The following is a 25043-nucleotide window of genomic DNA, read 5'->3' as shown; positions in this document are numbered from 1 at the left end:
GGCACATCACTTTCCAAGGGCTTGTATAATGCCGAAGCACTGCAGAAACAGCCTCAAGCTAATGCTAGGCTGCCGCAGACATGGTCTGCATCAATTCTCATTTTCCCTTAATTCATTTATGAAGCACTTTTAACTAATTTACTATCACTGAAGAGAAAAAAAAACAGTTTCACAATTCAATTACAATATTTAGGACTTTAAACTGCTGCATTCTCAGGGAGAGACGTATGGTTTCAGTTGCTATTGGGTTACATCTCAGAAATCAATAGAGTAAATTTGAGTGTGCCTATTGCCCTGGACAAAAGGAAATATGCTAGCAAGCTGGTCATTGGAGGAAAATCAATAATCCCACTGAACTACAGCTCAGGGGGAAATGCACAGGCATGTTGCTGACATATGAATTATGGGGACTAGCGGACCAGTTCAAGTCCATTAGCAAAAAAGAAAAGAAAAAGCTTCTTCATCAGACTCAGACAGTGTCTTTTGTCTTAAAAACAGCAAAAGCTCTGTTGTAGCTGCATGAAAGATGGGTTATAGTCTTTCCAAATAAGGTTATTGATTTTATTTAGAGGCACACTACTCTGATATGTCGATACGTTCTGATACTGCCTTAAAAAGTTATATGAGATGCCATGACAATGAACCAATCTACAGAGGTGATCTAATCAATACAATCCTACTTTGTATCTTTAGTCCACTGGCTGCAGTAAGGACAGCCAAAATAGCAAGGAGGACCAACGATTTAGAGTTTCAAGCTCATTTGCCAACAACCTTTTGTAATGTCTTTGCAGTACTTTGTGATTTAACTGCAAAATGTGCCACCACAACAGAGCTTCAGCTTTCAGCACCTGCTCAGGGTCTATAACAATTTGCAGTATGATGTTGAATGTAAATCTAAAGAATCTAATAATGATTAAAACTAAAGAAGTATCCGAACCACATTTCCCCCTCATTCTGTTTAGGAGACTTTAGTTGTTGTTGTTTTCACAGCCAACAGTACTTGGCAAAAGTCCAGGCCTGTAAGACCGATATAAAGTCCCGACAGGTGCAAAGGTGCGAGGTCCAGACCAACGCTTCTTGTTGCCTTAATTATCTGTTAGTTTCTTTTACAACACTGGCAAAGCAATGTTTAAATCGAGTCCAGCATTTGGGTAAATATAATAATCATAAAATACACTTTTAGTTGATCAAATGAGCAGAAAGAACAGTTAAATGAATACACTTCAACAAATTAACTATATGCAGACCAATCATGCTTTCATGTACAGTCACGACCCAAAGACCCATTTTGATCCAAGAAAAAAAAAAGCTGATTTGCATAAACAAGAATGATTCAGTGAGGAATCCAGCTTTTTAATGTAAATCTAGTACTGGATCAGTATTGGATCAGAAAGCAAGGTATGAGAACTGAAAAAGCTGGATAGCTGCATTCCTACTTATTTTTCTTCCACTTGGCTTGTCTCTGCAAGAGTACGCTGCAAGAAGTGTCAGGTCTAACGAATGTTTACAAACAAGTCAGGAATTTAAAAAATGAAACAAAGTAGGTGAGATGAGCCTCCCTGCAAGGAAAATAAAAACACATTTCAACCCTGCTGGCTTAGCCACCATCTGTGGGCGTCTGTGTGTGTAATGCGTAAGACAACACCACCATCCCGAATGCACACACAGCTGATGTCAGAGATTCCACACCATGCCCGCCCTCTCCAGGCCGTGCCACCTGAGCTGGATGAGTCCAAAAGCTGTCCAGTCATCAAACAAAAAATATGCAAAGTCTAATGTCCCTCTCACAGCCTGCCTATCCCATTTGCTGGCTCAGAAACAGGCAAACCTGATCCATGTGAACCTCTGTTTTTTCCCCTGGATGAGTGCTCAAGGCAAAACAAGGTGAAGAAAACAGGATTTACTTACAGATCATTTGATCACAGTTTTCACATTTGGGTTGCACACTGCAGCCGTTTTAAACTTCATGACTGAACCAAGAAATTCCTCCAGTTTATCTGGTCTAAAAATAGTGCGACACTGGTAATAAGGGGGAGAAAAACACATTCACAGACATTTAGGTCAACTATTAGCATTGTTCATGAAAACAGGGTCCGTGAATGTCCATTACACAGCTGCGCACTTGTTCTGAGTGTCTATCTTTACATCTAAACCAGAGCAATAACAACTGTGTAAGCACCACCACCAATGCAAACAGAGAGTTACCATCTAATCTGAGCTGCCAGAATTAGAGCAACCTCCTGTTTCAGATAGCCTAAAAATAATCCACTCCTAATCACAGTTTAAACATAGAAAGTCTGCACAGTCGAGAGCTCAAAAACAGCTGATGGCTAAGATTTAAACACTGTCGGGGACAAAACCCAAGGAACGTGTAATGCTTCAATCAGAGACAATCAAATCAGTGACGTCATCTTCTCCTTCTGAAAGCAGGAAATCCTTTATCATTCAGAGCTAATTTTCATTAACAAAAACCATTTATGTTTTTTGAAAGTGCACTGTTCTTAGGAATCATCATTCTCTGGTCCTTAAGCTGACTGAAACACAAAACACCAGTTAGCAAGGTTTTTAGAGAGTGGATGACCTAATAAGCTAGAGTATGCTTATGTTTCCTTTCCTTTGTATGAATGCATGTCTTCAGAGTTTCCTGTTTAAAAAGAAAAGTCTCAATTAATGCTTGTCAAAGACCTCTTTAGGCCTAACAAAGGCCTAACAATACCAAAATGATCTCTTATTTTTGGACTTTTCCTTTTCCTATAAAGAGCTTTCAAGATGGGAACATAACCACGCAACAATACACTGTAATATTCCTTACCACAATATACATTTCCTTTTTTTCAACCACACATTACAGTAAAGCTGTTTTCTTTGGATTTTGGTCCGGTCCTAAATACAACCTCTACAAATGTAATATCTACAGCAAGTTTTATGACTGTATTTACTTGATTTTCATTTCAGATTTTTTATGTCAAACAGCTAGCTTGGTTTCAAATCTGTACAGGTACAATGCACAGACACTGACATCTGCTAATTAGTGGTTAATTATTAAACTGTCAAAATGGCAGAATTTAAGTAATTTAAGAGGAGGGACCAGCAACCAAATTTCAGGCAGGAGGTAAAAAGTAGTGAGATTACACACATTTTGGTGTTATTTGCTGTTCATGCATGGTAAACTGTTGCTTTTAAAAGACTTTAGCATAAGTTTTGGTCAGAAACCAACACGTTGCATGTATACAAAAAGCAGTTAAGTGTATGACCTTTTGTGTTAGACTTGAGGCAACACTACCCTGTTGATATACATGCAGTGTTGGGGAGTAACGGAATACATGTACCGCCGTTACGTATTTAAAATACAAAATATGAGTAACTGTATTCCGTTACAGTTACCGTTTAAAAAGGTGGTATTCAGAATACAGTTACTTTGTTGAAATAAATGGATTACACTGCGGTACTTTCCTGTTTCATATTGTCGCGGGTCAGGACTGTTTGGGTTTTGTTTGACAGCTACGGTCTGTTGTTCCAGGCGGCAGCTTTACGGTTGCCATGGTTAGAGGGCGACGCTCTCTCTCTCTCTGCGACTGTGTGTTTCCTGGGTGAGAGAGCGCCTTTTCGTTGTTGTTGTGCTAAGCTAACAGGCAGAATGCTACAAGCATAGCTTCGGTGTTCGCTGTTCGCGTTCGGTGTGAACACACCGTAAAGAATGTAGCATCATGGGCAGTATAGTCCGTGTTGCAGGGAGAATGGACTGCCATACACGTTATGGGTCTGTGAGCGCGAGGAGGGAGAAAAAGGGGAGTGGAAAGGTACGAGTTGTCATCGAGGAAAAACGGGAGCTGGAAGCATCTAAATATAATAATAACCACTTCAGCCAAGAAGAGTGCCTGACGAGCCCAGTTGTAAGTAAGCTATTAAGACTCGACTGTACACCGTGTTCGTGTTTTCCTCCGAAAACAATAAGTTCCGTTGGAGCAGTCTTTCAACGCCTCGCTCTGTCAATAAAAGTTGACCCACACAACAAAGTAAAGCTATTTTTCGGCTACGAGCCCGACACAGAACCCACCGTATTAGTCAGAGGTCCCTTTACTACAGTTCGGAGTCGCGGACCTTCAGTAACAGTAATAAATCACACAGCAATAGTACATTCACGTAGTTGTAAACAGCATGATAATATATTAAGTAATCCAAAGTATTCAGAATCCGTTACTGTCATTGAGTAACGTAACGGAATACGTTACAGAATACATTTTGGGGCATGTAATCTGTATTCTGTAATGGAATACATTTTAAAAGTAACCTTCCCAACACTGTATACATGCACCACGCAAGTAAGCACAAAGTGCATGTAGTGTATGTAGTCTGCACACAGAGGCGTTCTGATTGAGGTACAGTGATGGTTTAGGACAAAATGTCTCCTGGTCAGTGGAAAGCTTCAACTTTTTCTTCAGCCAGACGTAAACTCTTGCTGATATTCACTGGAGCAAAGTAATAATAGCCAAGTCCAGCCAGCTGAAATGGGCAGTATTAGCTTCTGAACACAAGTGTTTATCAAAGTGTCTGAGAGCTGATGTCATCGTGTAGCAGAGCATGTAGGAGAGATGTTTGACTTCACTTAGTCCACTTTCCTCTAAAATACTGCTCTGAATGCCACAGCATGAATCACCCGACTCACATATCAGTGGACAAGAACAAGAAACGTGAGCGCTGATTTTTATATAATGGATACAGTGGCATCAATAACTTCTCGATGAAAATAAACAAGCACACATTTTCCTCTTTAACAGGATATGCCTTAATTGACAGCAGCAAGTGATTTCTGATCCATGGTCATTAAGATTCTGCCTGAATGGTCCTTTTACATAAATTTAGAAAACTAAATATGTACAAAACCAGTAAGAAAACAAAGGAAAAAGTTTAATCATTTAATTCTTTAAATCCACAAGAACGTCTTGACTCAAATATTCCAAAAACAAAAAAGTAGGCCATCCTTAGCAGATGAACCTTTTCACTTTTAGTAACTGACAAAGTTTTGACAAATAATTAATAGATTAACCAAGAAAATAACTGATTAGTTTAACTGTACCTGTACATGTGTTATCATGAAATTAATATAGTAACATGTAGCATTAATGCTGAGATAGTTATGATTACTCATTTACATACAGGTGCAGGCCAATCTTTATTTCCTCCTTTCCTGTCCATTATGATGGTTTACTAGACCTCAGAGGGTCCTAGGCTATGCCCGGGGCATGTCTCTGCAGTCAGGCTCAGTAATCACCAGTCAAGGAGCGATAATTAACAACCCCACATGAAGCAGGCGGCTGTGGAAAAGGGCTTTAGGGGACTATAAGTGGCATTCCCACATACCACACAGAGACCACACTGCTTTGTGCACGGGGTCAGTGCGATGGGTGACTGAAACAGCAGAAAATGTAATGAGGGTATTTGATCCTCAAAGTGAGAGGGGGAAGTGGAAGCTAATCTGCCATCAATGCATTACTGGTTCAGAGGCGCACACAAAAAGAAACCCAAAATAAGACATTAAGAATGATGACCCCTGCATGACTTCATGGAAGTCTGTGCTCTGCAGACCAAAAGAGGTGCACAGACACACAAATGCTGGTCCAGTGCTGCTGAACATCCGGCGAGAAATGCTGCTGTGCCTCTGAAGGACATCAGCACAGAGACTGATGGATAAATTGCTTCCTGCAGCTGTCATCCTAAACTCTAAACCGGTTTACAAAAGTCCTCAGCTGGCCTTGGTGGACTCAGTGATTTGTATTCTCTGTGAAGAAGCACAAGCCTCTGCATCCATCTTAAAACTGCCTACCTAAATATTCTAAAGGCTGGAAATTTTCACAGTAAATAACAAAGTGTGTTTTGCCTCTAGAAAATTAATTAAGATGATTACAATAATAGCACAGGATTCCCATGTGCATGTCCAAACATGACACAAGCTCATCTTTGGTGATACAGCTGAATGACATGGAGGACCGCCCAACCAAGTAACCAAGACTTTACCAGTAAACATGACATGAGAAAGGTCAGAGTAGATGATTAGCAGCAACTGGACTTTAAAAGAAGAGCAGGGAAAAAAAGAGGGCGTTGCCAATTATAGTTAGATGACCCTGTACCTGTGGGTCCTACCCAAGTGAAGTGAATGTGAATGCAAGCACTTCTACACAATAACACATACTACAGTGTTTGAGCTGTGATTATTGACCAAAGGTGATAAGTCTAAAGTTGCTTTGGCAAGCCTAACCAATCTTAAAGATGACTAAAATCACCTCCTCTGTTGCTTTGATCCGTGCATTAATTTTAAAATAAACTGGCAATATTTGATGTTACAGGGATGACACTGATGCCAAAATATCCTTTTTGCTTCATGTCTAAACAATTAGTATTGCATAATTCACATTTAAAAGGCAAGTGAGATGACTACTGCTTTCATTTGCATATCAACCCTCAAGGAATACAAGACATTTCTTACACTCCAACTTGATCTTCGGCTGCGCCATTTTAAAATTAAGCACATTCGTTCCAGTCCTGCAATACAAAAACTGTTGTAAATAAAAGAGCTTAGAAACTGCTTAATACAAGAAACAAAATGGATCTGTGACTTGCAAGTACAATACCTACAACAGTGAAGATCTACTAAATCAGGCTGAATGTGAAGCCAACCAAGCCCTGCCCGATCTAAAGCCAGCGGCTAAACAAGCACCAGCCTCTGCAGGCATGCAGCACTAATGCTCATGTGAATCCCCACGTGCTGCAGGCCAGTCGCTATACACAGCAGGGTGACTTCACGTCACACCCCATATGATGTCATCCTGGGGGAACAGGCTCCTCATTAGGGCTGTGTGTGGGATTACTCCTGATGTCCTGGATCAACGAGGCAGAGCAGGAGACGATAATGTCCCCTAGTCTGCACAAGAAAAGGCACATGCCCAATAATATGCTTTGAAATAAACATTAATCTCAAAGAACATGTTGAGTGATTTACTACAACTGCCGAATTTACCAAACTGAACATCCACTTAAAGACACTGATGCTGATCAATGAGTCCAGCTTTACTGCCACCCACCTTACAGTTAGTGTTGTTCTAGCTGTGAAGGACAGAATTTAATAGAAATCACCTCACTTGTTAGGAGTTTGTTTCACTATTTCAGACAGCTGCCAACCTAAACACCAGAATCCGTCAGTCAGAAGTCCTCATTTGGTCCTGATGGAGTCCTGTTAACCTTTAGATTTTGTGGAACAGTCAACTAAATGATCTCTGTTCTCACTAGTCAGCAGCAAAAATAATAGCTGGTTAAACTAATTATCCATATTGTATCCATACAATAATGTGCAACCCCAGTTAACGTTTGTTTCTAAATCACTATGACACCACCTGCCTCTGTGCCTTTCTGTGATCTAACAATGTAAACTACCAGGTGGAATTGGGCTGTGCGATATGACTAAAATCTCATATCCCAATATTAAGACATCTATCGTCCCGATAACGATATAAATCACAAAAATTTTACATTTTCTGAAAGTTCTGTGAATCTCGGGCAGCTCGACTTGCAGGAAGTGTTTCCAGCTGGGCGTCGTGTACCTGGAGTCGAGTGTTTTAACCGATGCATGAAACGATACATTTTTAGACATAAGTTGTAACGGCCGCCGTTTTCTGTGTGAGTATTTATTACACGGCGTGCTGCGGGGAAAAGCCTGTTCTAACGTTTGAGTCTAAGGTTTATTTTTTAGCGCCTGACGGCTCTTTTTTGCTTCTCATCCGTAAATAGTCTGCATGCTCTTTCACGTGATTCAGTTTATTTTGGAAAGTCTCAACAGGATCTTGAGCTTTATTGTGAAAACTTTGTGGAAAATAAGCAGACACGTGATGGTTTTACTGTCGTTGTTGCTAACGACAACGAATAAAAAGAGGCGCTTGTCCGTCAGTCGTGTGGTTATATTAAATATAAGAGAAAGAGAGAACTTTAAGAAATGAATATAGCCACTACAGTGACCATCAAAACCATGAAAAAATATTGCCGTAAACAGTTTATTTTGCGACACCACGATACAAACGATAGTGTAAAATACAACGATAGATGTTTTTATATCGTCATCCGATATATATCGTTATATCGAACAGCCCTAAGGTGGAATACAGGACACATGACTGCTGCATGAACCAGCATGGTTCTGCAGTACTTTAAAGTCCAAAATTAACTAATGACTCAAAAAGATAAATATAGTACAGACAGAGCTGGGCGATAGAACGATAACGATATGTATATAACTTTTACTCGATAGAGAAATTAAGCTATCGCGATAGACCTCGCCGCTCTTGTCCTCAAAAAAAAAAAAAAAAAGGTCAGCCAATCCAAATTAAGTAGCGCAGAGCCGAACCAATCACAGCCGCAGCGTCACGTCGCGTGACTTGTTACATACAGCACAAGTGCCAAGCCGCACGTGTGTTTGTTTGGGAAGCAGCCAGCGGGTAATGGAGGAAATGAGTGTGCCGACTAGAAAAATCAACCGAGCGTGACCGAAGAGAAAACAGATGATGGTTCCAATGCCGGAGAGATTGTCGAACGGAAGAGCCATAGAAGTTCCGTAGTGTGAAGGTATTTCGGCTATTTCAAGTCTGACAAAAAACAGAGTAGCCTCACTGTAAATGTGCCGAAAGCAAGTCTGAAAATACAATAAACTGGTGCATGCGTCACACTGTGCGCCACGTTATTGTTTCGGTGAAATGAATTTCTACAATACTGTTACTGTTAATTCTACTCTCTGCAGTGTTTAAATGCTTACATATACACACAGTTACTGTCCGTCCACACATACGACTCGGTTCTGCTTCTATGCCCCAGCTTTGTTTACTTTTTCCCACCGAGGCTTCTAGACTTCTGATTGGCCAACATTTCGGTACGGTTAGGAATCTAGCGCCACCTGCTGCTTTGGCATGTTCATAGCAGCGTTTTCCTTCATTTCTGCCTTTACGTGTGGACGGGATTATTTTTTAAAACGTAAACGGAAAATCTCCGTTTTCAAAAATACCCGTGTACGTGTGGACGTAGCCTCAGTCTCTGACTGGAAGCGCTAATTCGTCATTCGGCTTTTGTCAGACTAAAGTAACTGTTAAAACTGTTTGAAAAGCTCAGCTATACAACAAGGAGAGGTTGAGAATTTCCTTTTAGTTCTCAGTTTATTTGATATTGACAAAAGTTAGTCAGTTTTGTCTGTTCTTCTGTAAAACAAACTAAGATTTATTTTTAGAATTAATATTTTGTTTCTAAGTGGAATTGACAATTTAGTCTGTTTTGTTTGTTCTATTTTGAAACTTAAACGCTTTAGCGGCTGCCTTTTGTGTAGTTTGCAATATTTGCCTTTATTTATCTGAAAAAGTCTCATGTTCCTTAAGTACATCTACCCTGTTGAACTTATTATGGGAAATAAATATTTAAATAAAAACAAGCTGCTGATTATTTCACATTTTACTTGTGAGCAACGGCACATTTAAATCTTACAAATACAGTTATTTGGCTTATATCGTGATAGATATCGTTATCGCCTGAAATGAAAAAAACATATCGTGATATGAAAAAAATCTCATATCGCCCAGCTCTAGGTACAGATTAAAACGGGCCAATGTATTTAATTCACTTCTATGTTGGTCTGCGTTAACCATGCATCAGCTGCAGTGCACCAGCTCCTTCAGAAGTCCAAACAATCCAGAAGACTTTAAAATGTCTGAAGTTTCATACACGCACACAGCGTACAAATAGGGCAGTCATTTCAAACTATTTTTCTAAACTTGGCTTTGGATGATATTATAGCGAGTACACAAGCCCCACCCACACACTGTTAAAGCCCTTTGCTTACCATGAACAGCCAAAAGAAGAGAAAACAGGACAATAAAACAACTGAGGATTTTTTGAAACTGTGACTCATGCAAAGCTACCCTTGCAGAGTCAAAGAACAAAACCATGTAGCTAGAAATGAGCATAATAAACTTCCTCAAAGACCAATCGGCTGAAAACATTTATTCCTATCATAAAGGAAAAAGTTGTATCTGCAACAATAGATAAAACAACCACTGCTTAAAAAGTGAAAGACAAATAGCACTGTGGTGATGACAGATAAGACTGTGAGGTTCTGGCAAGTACAGCTGTAATAAATTCTTGAGTCTGGTGTGGTACAGTGATCAAAGTGATACAACAAGCTTTCACTACCACAGCTTTTCTCATGGGAGTGGCAGCCCATGCTGTATTGGATTATAGTTTTTCAGGTGGAACAAATAAAACTGTTACACCTTAGTTTGCGTTGGCCTCTATTCTGTCAACCGCATGAATTAACTAAACACAGACCGGGCATAATCCTGCTATCCACAACTTAACATGGGTGTAGAGTGGAGACCTGGAACATGGGGTGAGGACCTGTGTGGCCAGCATCTATTTACTGATATTTTTTTAACTTATATCATCTGATATGTAAAAAGTTTCAACCTGTGTATCAGTGACATCCCTAAGTTGCACTTGTAGCCTAAGAACAATTTTGTATTTAATATATGTATATGTCAATGCTGTTCAAATACCTGCTTAAAATGAGTTTTTGTAAGTATGCACTGTATTTTGGCCACTTAATAAATAAAAACTTTTTTTTCTCAAATGCAAGACAAACCTTTACTGTTACATATACCGGCTGAAATGTCATCTCATAGTTGCTATGCTGTTTTTCTACATTTAGTATTTTGCTGGGTGAATTTAAAATAATAATTATAAATTATATTACCACTAAGTATTTTTATTTAAATATAAATTACATTTATTTTGATTTCAAACTAGCTTTTATTTTAGTGAAATGTCTTATTTGTTTTGATAAAGTGTACTTCACCTTTATGAACTATAAACTCCTCTAATGGTCATAGCTATTTTGTCAAAGACTACAGAGTTTCCCCAGTTTGGAGGATAAATCAAATATAGTTTATACTATAGTATAGTGTACTACGGTATATAATGAGTGTCAACAGATGCCTGATTTTTGTGTTTTTCTTTACACAAATAAAAATATTTTACTCATAAACAAACGAAGAAACGGTATAAAATGACAAATTTTGGACTCAAACATGCATGTTTTCAAAGTAAAGCAGCTGCTGGCACCCAGGTAAGCACCTCAGTTCATAGTATCTACCCATCCTGGACACAAATGGCCCTGGGCACTGGCTAGCTGCTGTGTCACAAGACTGGCAGGCAACCAGCCATGGTGGGGAGGGTGGGGCTGCAAAGAGTTTTATGAGTTGCTGTCTGGACATGGAGACCTCTTAGAGACAAGCCACCTATTGATCCTCGTGTCGCTGTGGCAGTGCAGAGACTAAAACTGTTTTTGCCTTTTATCTTATCCCCTTCCTGTGTTTCTAAATAGTGCTACTTTAAGATATAAGAGCACAGATGGATGTGGGTTTTAAGTCTTTTTTTGGAAATCTGCAAAGAGTCCAAACAAAACAAGGCTTAGTTCATGCCTTACCACCAGTGGGACATGCACACTTAACAGGAAAAAAATCATCTGGTTGTCCTACTAACCTCATCTACTTACTTATTAATCTGACCGTGTTTTCCTGTGGGAGTAGGCCAAACGGGCCTGGCCGTGTAACTGACACTGCACCGCTGACAGTGAGCAGCTGTTTGGGGGAACTCAGCGAGAGGAAAATTTAAATTTTCATACCCTCTGCATGGCTGAAACAGACAGGTTAGCTTGTATAACATTATATTCACCAAGACAGCCACAAAGGATATTCAGCAAAATAAGTGTGTGACACATGTTTACAGCACTCTCACACTAACTGGCACAAAACCTTAAAGAAAGTCATACAGAAAGTCAAACAAGTTCAACTGGCTGTCCGTCATGTGAAGTATAAATCAAGAGTCACTGCTGCTCTGTCTTTATTGCCACATGTAACTGCAAAACAGTGTGCAAATAAGCCCATGACCATCAGCTCATAAAACTTCATGTTGCCAGAGTCATGACAAACCCTGTTACACAGGTAATATAAGTGTCTAGTTACATCTCATCATTTTGGATGACAGCAGGGCATGCAATGCTTCAGAAGGTGAAAAAGCTCATGTCCCACTCCACACAGTTTTGTAATCGTTCATTAACAATAAAAGAGCTTGCAAACTAAATTTGAGTGAGATACAGTTTAGCACGCTGGCTCAAACAAAGCCTTTGTCAATATGAAGGTAAGCGCGACTGCTTTGTACTGAGTTTAGGTAAAAGGTCTTTGGTTGATATAAATGTAAGCATTGTCCTGTTATTTTTTGATAAAGCAAAATGTATTTTAAAGTTAGCCAAACTAAAACCAACTTTAGAAAAAAGCAATTAAAAACATTTTAGCCCCGGTCTTGGTGATTTCCCTTCGAGAACAAAACCTCTTGAGTGGGCACCATCAGTGTCACTGTGACCCGAGGCTACTGTGAACTCCCAACCACATAACATTTGAATCCTGTTAAGAGATCTGATGCATATGATACACTGCAGATTACAAACCACATATTTAAACTTGGATCAACCAAATTCAAATGGTTCGAGGGAAATCAAAGAGCAATAACTCAGTAATGTTTGTTTTGTTCTGTTCCACTGGATGCAGGCTGAGCTACTGCCTGTTTAGTGCACTGAGAAGGCAATTTAATAGACTGCATACCTGTGCCTATAATCCACATATTTACAAAGCAGCAGAGCACTTTTTGTTTTCAGTTTTCTTTTTTTCTTTTTTTTACTTTTACACCCTGCCAGTTTGGAAACTGTCTTGCAGTCAGAAGGATGCTACACCCCTCTTAAAATACTCGCCTGAGGTGCTCTCTCTGCTGCTGTATGAATCAATATAATATGTTCCTTCAAGTGTTGAGGACTTGTATAATGAAACCTGACACAAACCCTCAGAAAAACTGAGCATCATGGTAAATAGTTGCCACCATGAACTGTTGGGCAGCTTTATCACTTTAATTACCAACAGTGAGATAATGGGTGCAAATATGAGGTGCGGTCAAAAACTTCACTGACTGCACCTATGAAAATAAAAATGTTTAAAATGTTGATAAATGTTCCCTTCATTGCATTCATATTAGTTGACCAATGCAGCAACATATGAATCCCTGTGATTTCATCCTGAATAAAACAAAGTTGTTTTCTTCAAATTACAGACATTGTTAGAAAAAAAAAAAAAAGGATCATTTAGGTTGTTATCTAACAACTTCTTGGCATAATTTAGTCAGATACATCACACCCAGTTTTAAAACACTGAGAAGGCAACAATTAAAATGCTCACCTTGAAGTTTATAATCTATATTTTCAACACTTTCTCTTTCTTTACATTTTAAACTACGTAACAAAAAAACAAAATTGAAAAAAAAAAAATCTCTGTTGAGAAGAAAATCTATTTTTCCACGTTCATGGCCAAAAATTGGGCTACTTTCGTAATGACAGTTAGCAAAGCTTTGAGAGTGACGCATTTAAACAGGAAGAAGGATTCATGTCTACGGCTTGTTGTCCAGCATAGTCATGCTGACAACCAAGAAAACTAAGCTAAAAAGAAGTGACAACCACTGTAGTTTAATTCTGTTTTTTTTTTTAATTAAGCAGTTTGAATAATCAAAATAATGCTGTTGAATTGTAACCATCCTAATGATTCACAGCACCACCAACCCCTCCAGTCTCTAAATGTAGACTTCTTGCACCCTTTAGAGGTGAAAAATATTTACTTTATGTATATAGACACAAATCAGTACATATGGGGACTTGAAAATTCAGGGACATGAAAATAAGATTTGGAAATTGATCAAATTAACACACCGAAAGCTGTGATCAAATCAGATCAGATCGAGCTGCAAAAGTCACTCGCGAAAAGACAAATATTACAGTCAAAGTGCACTGGTAGTTTCATTCAACTTTCCACACTGGTACTGATCAGCAGTTGCTTGTGTGTCCTACATTTCAAGCATCATCCTTCACAGCCACTGGAAACAGTGAGTATGGGTGGAGGGCTGAATGTGTTTCTTTTTCCTACTACACCATACCTAACTTCTCAACGAGCTTCCTCTTCACTGCTGTGTGTTTATTACAGTGTGCGTTTTGTTTTTAATCAAAATCAGCAGTCAAAGCACACCCAGCCTGGCCTTCTGGATGGCTTTGCAAAGCGTGCAAATTTCAGAGAAGACACTTGCAATTCTCTCTGCTTTAGTAAAATACTTGTGTTATTGAGATCCAAAATACATGTGTGAAGGTCATGTGCCTTTAAATAGCCACTATATATTTTAAAATACATGTAACACCAATAGAGTGATGAAATGTGGAAATACTGGTTTTAATTGCACTCCTTTTGCCTAAGAGATCCTTGACTGCTTATCATTTGCAAATGTTTTTCCTAAGTACCCATACTTCTTCACACAAAGACATTTTGTGTATATAAAGGATATTATCCAGTGGTTTTATACGTCAAACAAGCTTTGGATCAAAGTGAGCTGTACATACCCTGCTCACTAAAATTACTTTTGACACCCCTGCTGTAGGCCAAATACACTGAAGAACTTGTACCTCTGTCCTACTTTTCATATAGGCTGTCTGTCCTGGTGTCCCTGCAAACAAAAGAGTCCACAACTACAAGACCTAAATAATTCAAGGCAGAGTGCAACCTAATACTTTCTCGCTGTGGTGATGTAGAGAAAAATATGCCAAATAAACCTAGTTCTAGTTTCAGAATGAGTAAAAAGCAGTGAACCCTGTGACCCGTCAGCTCAGGCAGGAGCCTCACACAGAGTTAGATGCTTATTCAGACTCAATAAACCCAGTTGTTTTGGTTAGAAATTGTGGTGTGTGAAGAGCTGGCTCTGGTAATTTCCTGTGAGCTGGTCTTTTAAGTCAATGTTACATCACACATGCACCTTAAATAAAAGGCGGACTCCGATAAGCTGGATCGTGACTAGAAGCTCCCAGAAAAAACGAGATGATGACTTAACTTACTTCCACAGGCAGATGCACAACTACTAAAGAGATCAGCTGAAATTGATATCAGTGTTCACACTGCTTAGCTGACAGCTGAGGCAGTATTCAGAAACCAGTTCTGCTCTGCGCTGAATCCTAACGCTACACACGATGATGGCTTGTCCCCACTGCTGACTCTGAGCCAGCTTTTAATGGCTAGAACTATTCTTTGAAGAAGAAATATCAGGGAACAATAAACATGCTTACATAAACGCATTTGAGGCGTTCAAACGCATGAGGTTCATGCACCGTTCAAACATATCCCACTAACTTTATTTGCACCCATTAGTAATTATAATCGTCCATTTAAAGTCTGCCAGACATGCGCATGAATGCTCACCATAAAGAAGTCCTGTACATTTTTTTCAGTTATTAGAACGAACCGTTACCTTTGGCTAGCAAGTGGCTACTTCAAGCCTGGCTAATCAGCAGCAAGCTAACGGTAGCTTACGTTAACGCTAGGAGCTGGAGTATCCCTCTACTGCTTACCTTTAGCGGCCTCGCAGATGTTGTTTTCATCGTCCCATTCAGTTTTCCAGCACGTGCCAACTTGTAAGTAGCAAATACGTTTCCAGTACCAACGACTTCTAACTTTTTAGTGTCCTCATATGGAGAACGGTGCGTAAAATCCCAAACCGGACCACCAGCGACAAAGTAATTTCTCCACCACTTACAACAACAACGTCAACCAAAGGTTTCAGACGGCCCCCGAGAGGACTCGGCCAATCAGAGGCGGGAGTTTTCTTTCATTGACGTTTATCAGAACCAATGGTCGGGCTAGAACATTTTGAGTGACGTTCCCCATTAGAGTAAACACCAAATGAGAACGCCAAACATCCGCCTGCCAATTGGCTGCAAGAAAATGAGAGGCCAGTGGGTTTTTTGTGTCCGCAGCCAATGACAGTGCGGCACTCAGGCCAGAGTGACAGGTGCTTTGGAGTTAACAAAATAGCTGGGGCGTCACCGTGGCCGGGATGAGGTCATCCAGGATGATGTAAACCCTACGTCATTAGCGATGCTAAATAAAACGCAGCAGGGAACACGTCCGACCGTAATCCATCTTTTCTGGAATTGTACAAACACTAATAAGCTGTGACAAAACGTGTACATTTAGCATGGTTAATATTGCTTGCAGCTTAAGAGTTGTTTTTTATAGGTCTCAGTACTTTTCATGACCATTGATGTCAATTTTCGCATGCAAAACGTTTTTTTGTTGTTTTCAAAAATAAATGGAAGTACATGTCAAACTTTTTCTACTCATGAAAGACAAACTTAGTGTTTCGTTAAGATGTTTTAGGGAATAGCTCACCAGGTTTCTTAAAAGACATTTAAAGCTCTTCCTTGCCCTTGAATGATTCATGGGAGATTGTTTAGTGGCTTCCTCTGAAAATAATCAGGTTCAAGGACTGCACTGCAACTGAGTGAAAGAAAAGGAACCAATGAGAGCATGAGGGTGGGAATGGATGTTTGTATCTGTGTGTGCCTGTTTGTTTGACGCCACCTCTCTCTAGGGACATCTCAGGCCCTCCATGGTATGGAGGCCTATCTCCCTCCACCACTTCCCCTACCAGTGGCAGACGCCCTCAGACACTGGTGGTTCTTTGTGTCCGGGGATGGGCGTCCAGGTACCCACCGGCTCACTCCTGGTGGCTGCTTGTCGGCGCCTGGAGCCTGGAGCTTACTCAGGCTCCTTCGGGGGTGGGGTGCCCTTGGCCTCTCGGCCTGGGGCTCAGTCACTCTGGCACAGCTGGCTGCCAGCAGCAGGGCCGTGCAGAGAGGTTTAAAGGGGCGGGTGCTCAAAGTTAAAAAGGGGCACATTGAACCAGGCTGAATAACAACAACACACATTCATCAAGAATCTAATATGGGAAGGGCAGGGCTGTGTTGATCTGAGACTGTAGACATTAAAAAGTCCATAGGAGAGATGGTAGCTGATTAAACAAGTGTCATGAGATAATAACAAAATGCAAAGATTGGTGACAGCGCTTGGAACCATAAGGCAACAAAAAACTGTGAGAAATAATTTAGGCTCTGCCTGTGAATCACTCTTTGCTTCTCTTCTTCCATCCCATCATTTCATATATCACTCTCCACTTGCTATGTGAGAACAAGGCACAACTTGCTATTGCAATAAACTATAATCTAATTATCCACACCTAACAACTCTTGCACTTAATCTATAATAAAATGATGACAGAAAAATGTTATAGCACTGCCTTTAGTAGCCTCACACAGCTCCTGCTGTTTCCTCCTCATGTCCTTACCAGCCATGTCTGGACAATGTTATATCATGAGTAATATATTTTTTTTAAATCCATCTAAATAAAACACACACATGCACGCACACACAGTGACATTTTAGACCTTCTTCAGAATACTGTATATACTATGGGCATCCATGGTGCTGATCCAGAATCCTTACATTATTATTTATTACTAGAGCTACAATAATAAAGCAAAGAGGAGGGGGAAGTAATAAATATGAAATAATGTATTTATGATGATTCCATTTGTTTCACTATCCACTCTGTGCAGGGCAAAGCTTATTACATTTTTAAACTGTAGAGATACAATAATTTTACTGCTGTAAAATCCAAATTTTGTCTTATTTAAAATATAAATCTAATATAATCTGCTTCTTAATGTATGTTCTTTAAATTACAGCTTGTGTTTTTTAATATATTATAATTATAATTATTATTATGTGGACATGCATATTAGATCGTTTTTTAGTGAAATATAATCCCTCCAGAAAGGCAGGAAAAGCCCGGAAACTTACTTTAAAACTAAATATGTTTCTAAATACTTTAAAACTAAATATGTTCCCTAAAACGGTGACAGAGCTACAGACCCATGACAGCGTTACACAGGCAGCCAGCAGCTATGACCAGCACTACTTGTGCAGTTAATAAAAGGACAGGTAATGTTTGTCGCGCTGTTGCACACACAGCTCGCTCGTTTGTTTCAGTTCGTCAGTTGCAACAAGACAACTTACCAACGTGTCCGTAATAAGCTAATACTCCTGTGTGCTATACACTACAGTGTACGCTGTACACCGACTTACTGGTTTTGTGGCATCAGTCTGTGTCTCTGAGTTAACTTGTGTTTCTCCTACAGCTCCGGACCGCTAAAAATGCGCGTGCTCTTTGTGAGCTCGTTCCCGGCGCGCAACCAGCGCGTTCTGCCGTCGAGGGCGATCATTGGTTAAATGTGATCATGTGACTGATGCAAGCCAGATCCTTTTATTTAGCAAAACTGTGATTAATAGTTAAATATTATTGTTGAGGGGCACAGACAGGACTCCGCACGCACGCACGCACACATTAAAAAAAAAAAAAATAATTTTTTTTTAAAAAGTTGCCTCAACAAAAGGGCACCCATCAGGAAAGGGGCGGGTGCTCAAGCCCCTCTAGCCCCCCCCTCCCTCCTGCACGTGCCTGGTCTGGAGCCTTGATCTCCTCCATACCTGCTTCATGCCCAGGAGGACAGGGCTATAACTCTCCCCACACCCTCTAGCAGAGCATTACATGAAGGAACCTTTTAAATACAAGCGTGCTCACGCTCACAGGTGTACACACAGGTGCTCACACAAACAAACTACACCCTTTTTGGCTGCTACTTCAAAGCTCACTGCGCTGTCGATCTTACGTGCTGCACAATAATATTTAATATTCAGTGTTATATTCACATAGATCATCAAGATGATGTTGTTTATTATATTGCTTTTTCTTTGCTTGTTCTCTCTTTTTTCTTTCTCAACAGGTGATTGATATATGTATTTTGTGTCTGATTTTGCCCTTTATCATCGTCCCTCTGCCCCGCTCTTTTTCTTTCCCCCTTTCTTTCTCCTTTTTCCTTTTCCCCAGTCAAGTCTGTCCCGTGTTCAGCAAATGAAAATAAAATAAACAATAAAAGCAAAGGTGACTCAAATAGACCAATATGGCATGGCTGGGATGGTCCATTTGGTAAAGTAAATCCGTTGGGCATCTTTCTTTGCCTTTAGACAATAATTCTGATGGCAAAAGAACCAAACAGGACAGGCAAAAAAAAAAAAAAAAAAAAAAAAAAAAAAAAGGAGCCAATGTCCCCCCCAAAAAACCCAAACCCTTGAATAAATATAAAGAAATTAAGAGGTAACTTTTACACACCACGACACTAAGTTACACACTTAACATGAAAGGTAAATTTAACTCATTTCGAAAGTAAAGATAACCTATACATTATCATTTTCCCTTTCATAAAGTATTATATATGTAAATCCTAAATGTTCTTTTCTACATTCTTCATATGTATATGATGTCTATATATGCTTATATTATCTATCTATCTATCTATCTATAATTTCATGCTCAATGAGCTGGTAGGCTGATTTCTCTGTTAACTGTTATTTTAAAAACAAAAAGACAAACAAATCATAGGTTTACATTTTAAAATTTTTAATTTTCCCTAGGCTATATAAAATAAAATCCAAGTTACAATGAGCAAACAGAAAGCACTGTGAGGGATTCATGAAAACCATAAACATGTACATGTCTGTCTGAAAGTAAAAGCACAAATTCTCTGTTAGAACCAATTGCCCAGCTACACAACGTTTACTGAAAATATTGTACAAAAACTCCAAAAGTTGCTTCGTAGGAAGGCATTAGAAGCCTATTAACTGGTTATCAAAGTGATGACTTCCTCCATTCAACGCCGCCTCCTGTCTGGACTTCTGCTGCGCCTCCGTCCACCAGCCCTAAAACAAAACACACATTAAATCAAAAAGGGAAATCTTAAAATTAATTAATTAATAAATAAATTCAAAAATCAGAGTTTCACTTAAATAACTACATATAACTCAATATGGGTGGTAACATAAAAAAATATATTTATTGTTGTAATTTATTTATTACCCTATTAAGCTGTGTTTTATGTTTTACCTGCTTTAACATTAACTACAGCATAAATAAAGTATATTTATAGTAACTTGTGGAATAGCTGTGACAGTGACTTAAAAAGGTGTAGTTTATTTTTCTTGTTTAAAAACAAACTAGAGTATTAGAAAAATATATTAATCAAGAATGAAGAGAGCAATATTAATAATAATACAGAAAGTCTTGGTTGTTTCGCGTGGATTATCGAATTATTACGAATTATTATTGTGAAATTTAATTTACTTACTTATCTAAGATGGAAAGTTTGTTTGTTCGTTTTGTTTTACTCTTTTGTAAATGAGCTGCTTCCTAAATGATCTTTTGTTAAAAGGGTTGGCATAATAAGCATTTGCTCCAGTCAGCACCTTTTTGATTAGCTTTATCTCGTGCTTTCTTTCTTTGTGGTAGATCTTTATTCTGTATTCATTGAGAGATTTGAATTCTAATCAAATAAATAAATAAATGAAGAGAAACTTTTCAGTAACAATGTAACGAGAAAATGTAACATCTATATTGTCATTACTGCAAATATGAATGCAAAGACTAAGTGCTGGGTAGAAAGAGGAAAATTCATCACCAATTACATAATAAAATTCTACTTAAATATTACATGTGTTATAGTCAGCCATTATAAAGATTTTTTTTAACGTAATTTGACTTTTGTGGGTTTTTTTCTTTTTTAATTATTGAGTCCCTTCATTTCTTGGTTTTGTTTTTTTAACTTTATTGAACCACTGTGTTTTGGATATTGTTTTCTATGTTTGTTTGTTTTTAAAACAATTCGACTTTACGCTACTTATTTCTGAGCTGTGTTTAATGTTTTGTCATCTGTCACAGAGACATTTAAACTAAATTATATCTTATCTACAAAACTTGAGTAGTCATGTCATCAGTAGTGGCTGCATGGTAAGAGGGGAAAAAAACGATCACTTATGATGACAAAATCCTACTGAAATGAATGTACAGAGTATGTTTCTGTAGATTTTTCAAACACTAGAGCTTGTTTCTGCTCCAAGATGGATGAAGACACCACCCTCACCTTCTCTTGTTCTTGGGAGGCCCTCTGACAAAACACCAGTCTACACTGATAGGCTGGCCCATCATGTCCTGACCGTTGAGCCCTTCCATGGCTGCTTGAGCCTCTTTGTACGTCTCATACTCAACCAGTGCATAACCCTGGGGACAGAAGACTGTGTGAATTATTGCATATTTATGTACACAGTAAAATCAAATACTTCAGTTATTGGTAGAACACATTCTGACTTTGTTGTACAACAATCTGTTTTTGCTTCAAACCGCCTTTAAGGAAAACTTTACACGTTCTCCATTCTTAGCTGACAGAGGTTGGGGTAGAATTCCCTTTGGTCCTACTTTACATCAAAAACAATGCTGCCACTGTGTGGTAGAAAAGAGGATGTGTTTCTATATTTAAAAGGAACAGTTTTAATTTGCACCTCTTTGCCCTAATCTAGTTCCCCATCGTTAGACCTGACTGTGCCCCCAATAAATTTTATTTCAGGATGCCTTACTGAAGGATGTCTGCATCCCAGAAATACAACTGGAAAAGAGAGAAGAGGTATGCATCCTCTGCACAAGTGTTTTTCCCACATGGAATAAGTGTTATACACAGCTGAAATACAATGACAATGGTGGGATGAGGACTCTACAAATAGCTGTTCCTTTGCATTCATGCAGTTGTTTCAGTTTGGCTGCATAAACAATCTTTCTCTATTTTACCATTTGCGTGGAATATAAACAAACAAATGTGTAATATCTGTATATTCCTGGTTTGAATTTGGTTAAGTTAACCCAACTATAAAAAAGTGTCACAAGCCACTGTTAAACTGACTTATGAGATGATAAAAAAAACAAAAACAAACGGCACACAACAACAAAACACTAAAAGGACAATGAAATGTGCTTTTAGTAAAAATTTGTTGTGTGTAAAATTTCCAGTTTGATCCATATCACATGTTAAAAATGAGAACAATCTGATCAGAAAACCAGCAAGCAGGTTACCAATAATTTCATTTTCACACAGACAGAGGAGATGGGATTGTTAGACCAAAACATAATCCTTTACACACATTAAGGACATCTGCAGTATTAAAAATCTTTGGATTTAGGGTTTTGTTTCGCAATAATTAGACCAGAGAAATGTTGGTTACTTTTTTGGTAACTAACTTGACACTGGCACTTCTCTTTGTATGAAATCAGTTAAAGTGTGACTCAGTGGATGGTCATGGCTCTGGCTTCTGAGTTTATTCTTCATGGATGGCATCGTGGTGTCATCGTTAAGAGTCAAACAAACATGTTATGCAGCCAGGTGTTGTGTATGCAGGTGGAAGGCAACAGTGATCTGTCTGGGCTCAAACCACCTTTACCCCAGAATGAAGCAATGTTTTCAACAAGCCATTTTTTTTTCTCCACTCAAACAGAAATGGATGTAAAAACCAGTCAAACAAAACAAAAAGAGCCAATTTAACAGTAGCATTGTTTGGGGTGTACAATCAACCTGTCTGAAAGATCTACGGAACAACCGCACGCCTCCCATTCCTCAAAGTGTAGCTGCAAACCACACTGAGGTTCAACTCCAAGTAGCAGGCTAGAATCAGGTATCACCAGACGGCAACCCTGTACTAGCCAGGGTTATCAGCTCACGCACGCACGCACACACACACACACACACACACACACACACACACACAAAAACCCAAACAATAATAGCATGTGGTTCTTGTTGTTGTATTTTTTTACCTTAAGGTAACCTGTTCTGCGATCGAGGTTGAGATGGAGGTTTTTGATTTCTCCAAACTCTGAAAACTTATCATGGATGTCCTCCTCTGTGGCCTCCTCGTGTACACCCGTCACAAAGAGGATCCAGCCCTCCACAGCTGCAGCAAGGAAAGGAATCAGCATGTGATGAATCAAGTCACCTCTGTCAGTGCGCCCCAGGGCAGCTGTGTCTACAATGTAGCTTGCCATCACCAGTGTTTGAATGTGTGTGTGAATGGGTGGATGACTGAGTAAAGTGCTGTACAAATACAGGACATTTACCAAGTAGCACTTTCAAGTGTATCAACTTAAAAAAGACAAAAAACAAACAAACACTGTATTGGAGTCATAAATAAAAAAAGTTCTACTTGTTGATAGTGTGATGCCAAAGGTGCTACATTGCAATAAAGCATTTAATGTAAAATAAAAAGTTTTGCTTTGATATTAAGTCAATAAATAACAGTAGTGACACTTTTTTGGAAGCAAGTTTGCTATTTTGTAAATCTGAATGGATTTCAATGGTACCAGCGTAATCCTTCTTCTTTTGCTGTTGATTAACTCTGAGATTTCTATTCACACATGTAGCTTGGACTTTATACTATTGACCAAACTTATCATTACAGGTATTGTCTTTTAGAAAAGTAACAAATTACTTTACTAATTACAAGTTACTTGATCATTTTACTTTTGCATTACTCTGTAACACAGCCTGTGGTGCTGTAGTGAAAGGTTTATAAATTGATAATCATGAGAAATTGCACCACACAATTGTAACGAGGACAAACACACAAATTATTTTGTGCTTAAGTATTAAGACAATTACAATTAAGAACATGTATTTAAATATGTTCTAACATGTTCTACCCAGCAGTGATTATCACATTAACAGCAAATGATGTAAGACTACCCAGAAAACCAGTGGTACTTTCTGCTATATCACCGCAAAGCCACAGGCTGCCGTTTCAAGTTCGTGACATAATCCTTTGTTAAACTGTTTCTTTACTTACATCTCTGAGGGCCTGGCTCATCCCCATCTTGCTCCACAGTATCATAGTCCTCTTTGGTTCTGGACCGGGCTCCCTCCTCTGGAAATGTCGACAAAGAAACACTTACTGTACTGCATAGCTAAAGTAAGAGAGGCTATGTAAACTATCGCCATCACACAGGGGTCACTCACCTGAACCGAAGCCTCGTCCTTTCCGCTTCTTGGCTTTCTCTTTCAGCTTGTGGATGCTCTCTAATGAATGAAAGATGAACAAGTCAGAGCCAGCGCACGCTGCTGCAATGTTCGCTTCATTACAAGTTTAACAACGAACAAAATTCGCCAATTTAATTCAACTGACTGGGAATATGTTTAACATGCCCGCTCCCCCCAGTTCGATCCGCAAAAACAATTACCCGTTAGCTGCACTAACCGCGAACTAGCGTGTTAGCAGCTGCTAACAACACTCACAATGAGAGTTAAGTCACCGGCCAAGTAAATTTCCCCTTCGAAATGAAACAGGTGAATTTTAAACATCTCTATGTCCGTAGCCTCGCTAACTTTTACGGAGCGACTGAATAGATCAACTATACGGCGCTAACTCGCGTTAGCATGTTAGCATTTATCGGGCCTGCCACCACGCAGTCTAGCTTTTGTTCCGTTTACGAACATAGCGGCTGCGATTCGGACCTCAATAATTACACATCATTTGAACGCGGGGACAGTAAAGTATTTGCCACTAACAGTGAACATAATAGTGTTACCATCACCATCCTCATCCATAGGAAAGTCCTCGCCTCCCGCTTCATGAAGATCCAGCACGTCCGCCATGATGTCTCTGTGTGTATGCGTCTGACCAACGTAACGTACGTACGCAAAAAGCGCTGAGAGGCAGGCGGAAGTTGCCAGTTTGTATAAAATAAAAGTCAATATATTAAAATACACAGAATAACTAAATAAAGATGAAAATAATTATAAATTTTTTTAAAAAAAAACTATCATTTTTATCACAGAAAGTAAAAAGGCTCAAATAAATTTACACAAACAGGCACATTTAGGTTTATAATGGTGTAGTTTTAAGATACCTGCACTTACAGCCCTGTGCAACTTGTCATTTCTCCATATTTTGTTTGGAAAAAAAAACAAAAACTGGTGCAGTGGTTTATTGAAACATGTGCAAACATACATGGAAATACAGTACACACACAAAAACAAGTTTATACAACTAACAAGCTTGAAAGGTAGTATTTGGTGTAACCACCTTTATTTAGTTGAACTCTCTTAGGCACCTTTCTTGTCATTTGTGTAAATAGTCTTCAGGAAAAGTTCTCCAGGCTTCTTAATTTCTTGGAAC

General features: G+C 39.1%; 2 protein-coding genes across 3 annotated transcripts in view; both read right to left on the bottom strand.

Annotated features, from left to right (window-relative positions):
- Positions 1 to 15831, bottom strand: part of otud7b (OTU deubiquitinase 7B) — a 43018-nt gene extending 27187 nt beyond the window's left edge. The window contains exon 1 of the mRNA XM_085472280.1: positions 15509 to 15831. The gene's annotated coding sequence lies outside the window, so the exon portion shown is untranslated. The remainder of the gene's footprint in view (positions 1 to 15508) is intronic.
- Positions 15832 to 19438: 3607 nt separating this feature from the next.
- Positions 19439 to 24559, bottom strand: rbm8a (RNA binding motif protein 8A). 2 transcript variants are annotated; one of them, XM_085472279.1, is made up of 6 exons: positions 24460 to 24559; positions 23885 to 23944; positions 23715 to 23792; positions 22690 to 22826; positions 20972 to 21108; positions 19439 to 19754 (listed from the first exon to the last, which is right to left on the bottom strand). In XM_085472279.1, exons 1-6 carry the CDS (start codon positions 24518 to 24520, stop codon positions 19706 to 19708), a joined length of 522 nt encoding a protein of 173 aa, XP_085328405.1. In that variant the 5' UTR covers positions 24521 to 24559; the 3' UTR covers positions 19439 to 19705. The 2 variants fall into 2 exon arrangements, with proteins under 2 accessions (XP_085328405.1, XP_085328404.1); XM_085472278.1 differs by having other exon boundaries at positions 24454 to 24558.
- Between the last annotated feature and the right edge of the window lie 484 nt (positions 24560 to 25043).

The sequence above is a fragment of the Copadichromis virginalis genome, linkage group LG11, assembly GCF_057382275.1.
Source record: "Copadichromis virginalis isolate Kocher_CV1m ecotype Utaka linkage group LG11, C_Virginalis_male_GT1.1, whole genome shotgun sequence".
Taxonomy (NCBI): domain Eukaryota; kingdom Metazoa; phylum Chordata; class Actinopteri; order Cichliformes; family Cichlidae; genus Copadichromis; species Copadichromis virginalis.
Note: the sequence above shows the minus strand (reverse complement) of the source record. Positions and strands in the feature narration are given on the sequence as shown.